This window comes from Convolutriloba macropyga, unplaced genomic scaffold (assembly GCF_964194025.1).
Source record: "Convolutriloba macropyga unplaced genomic scaffold, txConMacr16.3 SCAFFOLD_1791, whole genome shotgun sequence".
In the NCBI taxonomy this organism is placed as follows: domain Eukaryota; kingdom Metazoa; phylum Xenacoelomorpha; order Acoela; family Convolutidae; genus Convolutriloba; species Convolutriloba macropyga.
Window position 1 is genome coordinate 32,578 of NW_027449476.1, and position 7,215 is coordinate 39,792.

General features: G+C 35.9%; 1 protein-coding gene across 1 annotated transcript; it reads left to right on the forward strand.

Moving 5' to 3' along the window:
• Window positions 1-1,037: 1,037 nt before the first annotated feature.
• Window positions 1,038-6,865, forward strand: LOC142355059 (uncharacterized; the record flags this gene model as incomplete). The annotated part of the gene is made up of 4 exons (XM_075407342.1): window positions 1,038-1,096; window positions 2,613-2,734; window positions 6,214-6,391; window positions 6,757-6,865. Coding segments are annotated over exons 2-4 (390 nt in total), but the record flags the coding sequence as incomplete, so codon positions are not given.
• Window positions 6,866-7,215: the final 350 nt, after the last annotated feature.

The following is a 7,215-nucleotide window of genomic DNA, read 5'->3' on the forward strand; positions in this document are numbered from 1 at the left end:
AAGTGTCCAGGAAATCTATATTTTTCTATAGCTTTTCATGGTGATTGCCCCGGGCTTTTTCTCAACAAATGATAGCATATGTTATGCACAGATTCCATCTGAAAAATCCAAATCTTTGGGTTAAAAGTTCAAAGTTCACTTCCGGTCTATTGGGAGCGGTCATTAAAAAACAAGAAAACAAGAAAAAACAAAAAAAACTGCATAATGTTAGCAAAACAAATGGCATACAGTTCTGGTGACTGTTGATTACATGCATTGTTTTCATGTATTGTTATCTTTTAATAATGGCATGAATTTCAAGGTAGAATTAAGCTTCTCAGTTTAATGTGTCTGCATTGGTTGTGCTTCCATGCAAATGCCAAATGGCACCGAAAAAAAATATATATAGGTTCAAATATCACCATAAATTCAATACATCATTCCTAAATTCAATCAATATTATTTGAACCAATCGCCTTTATAGTTTTTACAAACTTCCGTTTGAATTTTTTTCTATAGTGTTTGTTTGATTTGAGCAACACGAAAAAATCTCATTTTTATACTTTCTCAAGAAAAATTTGAAATTGACTTAATCGTGAGTTAAGTTGTTGTGCAGGATAACTTGTTAGGCTAACTGGGGTTGTTGGTGTTTATGTTGGTGTGTGTGGATTGTCTCACAGTGGTAGGTGACTTAAACTGTCACTCAAACTGTGCACAAACATGAACAAACTAATCAAAACGGCCTGAATCTCTTCTTCAAAAAGCCCCCCACCATTCTACCACCACCCCACCACTACTACCACCACTTTCGTCATTTCCCAACTCAACCTGGCTTTAAACCTCGACTTTATTATTCTCAATTCCACTCTCAAAACCAGTTGCTACTTTTGTTCATTCCATAAAATCAACTTTATTTCCACTTAATTCACAAATCTTAAAATTGGCTTTGCTTCTAGAATTAACTTTTAGTTTGTTTTGTTTTCATTTCAATTCGCTTCGCTGGAACAATTCCACTTTAAAAATTCTTCGATCTTTGATTTATTCTCAGCAACAATTACTTCGACACGAAGGTGAAGATAGATACTTGCTATACACACATTCTTCCAAGCGATAAAACGTAAGGCTAAACTTTGAAATTTTGTAAACATAAACAGAAACTGGGCTCTAATTATCAACAGTTAGACAATCAACGTTGGTTATAATCTAAACCGTTGGTACAAAATCTTGTTCAGTCATTGCCAAAAATTTTCCCACAAAAAACTTAACGGGTCTAAAGTTTATGTCTAATATTGGTGGGCATTATTTTTTTAATTGCAGGTTTGTTTTCCAAATTTTTCACCTAAACTCCCTGGAAAATAATAATCTGATTTCCAAGGAAAGATCTCACCCCAGATTGTTTAATGTCGAAAGTCTAGGAAAACAAACAAAAACGCTGTTAAAATCAGTAAACAAAAAACCGCAAAATGAACTCAAGTTCACTTAGTTGAATATAATCAATTTCCACAATTGGAAACAATTGCTGTTTCCCCTATTGCGTCCATAATGAAGCAAGCTAGTCTTCTTTCCACTCAAAAGTGACCTATACCTCAAATAAAGCTTTTATAAGCTGCAGCCTTCTAAAAGTGACTTTTTAACGTAGTGAATTAAAATACTTTATGAAGGACCAGTAACAAATGAGAGATAATTCCCTTAAAATACCACAATATACTCGCTTCCTGTCAATTTCAATTTACGCTCTCTCTTTTTGTCTGTTCAACTTCAGTTGACAATGGCAGCATGAAATGAAATATGTTCACATTTTTAACTCTTTTTAGAACTCGTTCACCTTTTAAATGACGTCACATTTAAAATGGATTTATTCTCAGAACGCCAACTGAGAACTAAATATTGTATACGATTGTGTGTACGCGCGCGCCTTTTTCTATAATCCATGAGTGCTGTTTCATTCACCATGAGGGGAAAGGAAAAAGGGAAAAAGAATGGAAAAATAGTGGAAAAGCGTACTAAATTGGGAATTACGCGTGAGCGTTAATCTACGTGTTTCCTCTTTCAGCGGATAACTGCTGGGAAAAGAAGAAATATATTTTTGTAATGGCAACTGAAATGAGTTTAAATTACGTTTTTAAAAGCTTTAATTTTGTCTCTAAAAATTCAGTACATTTGAAATACTGTTCAGCAAAGATTTCATACATGTTTTTTGTAAATTTTTTTCCATTGTGAGCTAAATCTTCAAAATCTGATCCCCGTATTTTTTGTCAACCTTGCAAATTGTTTTCAATTTCATTTTCGCATTTAATTTTGCGCTCTATTGTTGCTTAAAAATAGTCGTAAATTCTAAATGTTTTTATAATAATCAAATAACATATCTCAGTTGAAAAACCCCATATTTATCCCATTTTTACCAATTTCATTTTCCAAACAGCCCTCAGCCCAAAAATAGACCCCTAAAACCCCTGTAGCCCCCCTGAGGGAGTGTAAATTTATGTGGGTGTATCTTAATTGAGCCCAAGTGTATTGTAACGAGGACTGCTTCTACCCCATAATTCATACCCATGGAACAAGAATAGAGTCAAATATTGAATATTAAGAGATAAAGAGAGAGAAAGAGGAAGAATGTGTGGGTGTAATTGCAGCAAAGTTAATATCCTTCTGATGGGTGTTGTGGTCACACTGTTCTGCGTGGTGGGGTTCCTCTCTGCAGTCATAATCGCATCCAACATCTCAACTGCAACCACCACATTCAGCATATTAAACAGTAAGTTCACTTTCTTCTCACCCAAATCTATTTATCAACGCATCATTTGAACATCTTGTTATCTTTGATACTACCTTGTTTGATGGAAGGTAAGAGAATTCTGATATTATCTTTGATTAAACCAACCGAGTTTGCCGGAGAGTGCTGTTTACTATAAACCGAGAACTTAAGCATTGAGCTGGGATCTGAAACGAAATCTATAATCTAGTACCAACCATATTATTTGGACTGCCTTCTCATTGCATTGATTGAATAGTCAGTCCCCTGTTACTTTTGTATAGACAGAACAAGTTTTACAATTTGTTCGGTATAATCCCCAGATCGAGGTTTTCGATTTCCTCGTCTTTGACGCATACAAACACGGACAGGTGTTCGGCACGATGGAACATACACAAGCGAGTAGTTTTTAACGAGCAACATAAACGCATCAAATACTTATGTTCGAACAAAAAACGCAACAAACTCGGCAACATCTTTTTGGTTTCCAAACTACTTTTTTCTTCTTTTCTCAAACTAATTTTTTAGGCAATGGCAGAATAACTTTTTTGGTGGGAAACAATGAACAACTCCTTGACCCAGAGTGTCACGTCATATTTTTGAAGTGTGATAAACTTTGAGAGAAACATTTGACAAAATTGTCAAATCTGGCCTTATTGGGTTTTATTTTAAAGTTCTGCCCTTTCAAAAACACGAGTTAAAGTCTGGATCATGAACTTCTTATGTCTTCTTGAGCCTTTTCATAGCTTGAACGTGCCGAAGTGTTTTATTTAGGATTTGAGCGATGTAAAGTCTGAACCATAAATGATTTGGGTTTGGTGGTTAATGTCATAAACAAAAATAGTCTGGTCGGTTTTCTCATATGTCAATTTGAACGCGGACCTCAACTTGGAAACTTTAATGATTGTTTTGCCGAATCAGAGTCAATTGTTGCTTTAGGCCTTGCTTGATTTTTCAAGTATAACGCACCAAAATTGCGAACAACTGTTTACTTCAGCAGTAAATTAAGGAAACATTAACTCGTATTTGAAGGTTCAATGTATACACTTCTCTAATTGTGAGAAACTAATACAAAAACACACAGAAAGCTCTCGGGTATAGAAGGGTATAGAAGTATTTTCTTAAGGAATAAGTTTGTGGAGTAATTAAAATTTTTCTTTTTTGTTAGAGAAAAATAAGAAAAAACTTATGAAAGTTTTTAGGAAAAAGTGTGTGAAAATGTAAATTCAGTTACATGTATCACTTGTTTCAATTTTCTTACAGAATTTTCAATTTAATGTTAACCAGTGTTGCCCAGGCGAACTCAATGCATTATTTTCATAGCTCTTGTCCATTTCTACAATGTGTCTTTCCGATAATTAAACAAATGTAACATTTTAGAAAGGCGAATACGCTTTTTGTTCGCGAAACCTTTTTTTCCAACCGTAACTAAATACAGATGCCTGCTTCTTTGGATTTCAGACTTCTAAGAGATTTGTTCGGGTTATTATTTTGGCCCTGAAATAGCATTGGCGTTATTTTTCTCTATTTATCGGACTCTTTTTTATTTAAAAGCCTCTATTCTATGATAATCATTTCCCATGTTTTGACATTCATTATTGATGAATTTTTAGCAGTGTAGTTATCTTATTGTGTTGAACAATTGTTTTGAACAAAAGTTCTGAACTTTGATGCAACTTGTCTCGATTTATAGTAATTCAGGTAAAAACCAAATTAATAAGAGAAAAGATCAATACTTGGCAGGTGCCGGATTTCTGCTTTGGTAACTGTGCTTAACTCAATTTTGTCACTTTGTTAACGACTGTGTTTTAAAAAAAGGGCTGTGAGCAAATGGAAAAAATGTTGACAGCAAGATAATTTAGCCGATATTTTCATCAAGTTGCGATATATCCGTTACTTTCTTCACAATTTGGTGCCGCATCTAATAACGAGGATATTATCAATTAGACCGAAATGAAAGAAAGTCTATTTGGTCATTGGTTCTGAGAATGTCCCTCGTGATTTTAAATGTGGATTATGGAGATATAGTGCAGTTTGTATTTACCCATATCGCGGTCCACAAGAAGAATTAAGCCTTTAACTGGGTTCTCAATTGATTACTATTAACATATTGGCAATCAAGTTTTTGACTAAATCTATGCGAATAACTGTGAAACAACTCAGATTTTCTCCGCACTTTTAGTAACTTCCATCGTGAAAAATGGCTACGCTTATTAAAAACGGTGACAAAATATTGTCACTCGTATCCTCAAAACGCTTTTTTTAAAAAAGCCTTTACCCAAGTTGCTGAGCAGGACCTTCAGCAACTCGGGTAATAAAGCAAGTTGCCAGCAAACTGAGCCTTAAGAACGACGACTCGTACGCCAACATCATCACGTTTATCCGAACGAAAATCAGTTTTGCGCTACTCCGGAGCTCCGTACTCTGCCTGCGCGGTTCCCGCTCGCTCCGACGACCGCAGCCGGTCGAGGCTTCCATGGGGGCGGTTGTCGAGGAAGGGAGGCTTTTAAGTTGATACTCCTTTATTTGATTTTCTTTTAGATTTGTTTTACGTTCTGATAATTTTTATCTCACTTTAAGTTAATTGCTGGTTTGTAGCAAACCCCTTGCTGTACCCAACCTTCTCTCATCTCCTTTTTAAATTCGTTCTTTTTCTTAACTGGTACCGATTGAACTAATTTTTGCCACCATTTTTGTAAATACTGTTCTCGACCTTTCTGTAACTGTTCTGATTAAACCTCACATACATTTTGTCTATATGCTATTGTATTTTGTTCCCTTCTAATTTAAATTTACATTTCAGACATTTGCTACGTAATGATATAAATGTTGAACATAATGTTTAATGTCTTCTGGCTGATGTTTTAATATATTAACTTGTCCACATCTTAAAACATTAGCCACGAAGCCACGAGATATTTCAGACTTTCTGTTTGACCTCGACATCTTTCTTCTCGAACTATTGCAAAACGTTTCTAAAGGATAGTTTTTATTATTTAATATGATATGTTAATTGTAGAGTGAAATATAAACTTCAGAGCACTTGAAACCCAGTGAAACGTTTTGTGTAAAAAGAGTACATGAGAATACCTCAAAGTTCTTACACCGATTGGCTCGGTCGAGTTAGTCAAGAGGTTACCTCAAAAATTTGAGATATTATATTACAGCGAAAGTCCTTCAAAGTTATAGAAATGTTTTTTTTTCGTGCTTATAGACACCATAGTGCAACAGTATGCGTTCTATTTATTACAAGGATTATAGTTTTGTGTATTAGCTTCCAGATCATCTTGGTACGATCTTATTTTTTCGTGTATTTCTAAAATTTCTTCGAATCATTGAGATTATGCACAACTTAGTAAAGTGTATTAACTTTGTACGAAAAGAGAGAAGCAACTTATCTGCAAAACCAACATTCCCAAACAAAAAAATCATTTTCCTGTAAACTTTTAACTGGGTCACTGTATGAGCTTTCTTTTTTTCAGGTACAGATAAAATGTGGTCAGAAGGCGAGAAGCAAGTGGGCAAAGGTGCCAATGATCTAGTTGACCCCTCCACTTCTGTTAGACCCAACTACCCAGGGTGCACAGCAGAGTATGAAGGGTTCTGTCTCAATGGGGGCACATGTATATTCCTCACAGATGTGAACACCTCTGCATGCATGTTAGTTGCAACAATTGTCCTAATTTCAAATGTTTAAGTCGCTGACAAAAATCAACTTGATATAAAAACAAACGGATTTTTTTCCGTTTGTGCCCCCCCCCCCCCCCCCCGGTACGTTATGCACCCCCCCCCCCCCCCCAATTACAGAGCAAGTGCCAGTACATAGTAAATTATCATGTAAAAAAATATGGCATGTGCGTTGGGGGGGGGGGGTTCAAATAATATGCGCCCACTAAGCTGGGGGGCACAAATGGAAAAGATCCACAAAAAACTTCTTTTTGTGCAGTTTTATTTTGAAATCGGACACAAAAGACATTTCTTGCAAGTTGTGCTGTGTTATATGTGTGAGGTATGTTTTGTTGCAGATGCAAGAAGGGTTACGGTGGAGAGAGGTGTGATGACTACAGATGGTGGGCTAAAGTGTCAGGGGACTGTGACATGAGTGAGTACTATATCTATATAGCCACTATTGAGGTTATACGCCCCACATTCTGTTACCTTCTTGGGTGAAACAGTAAAAGAAAAAATGTTTTCAAAATTTCATCATAAGCAGTCCGGGACTGAACGGCAAGTCAATATCAGTCAATAAGCAGTCCCGGGAATCAACTTGCAAGTGTAATCCAAGTCTTGGCAAAGACTTGTCAGACTTGCAGATTTGTTTTTAGACGTGCACAGTACTGGTATGTGTATGTAGACTTGCATTTAGACTGGGCCAGTACTGATCTTGACTTGCAGTTCAGTCCGGGGTTGTACTCCTACATTAATTGTGTACAGCCGTGTAAGTTTTTTGTAATGCTATTCTGCTATTTGGCTATGTATAATCT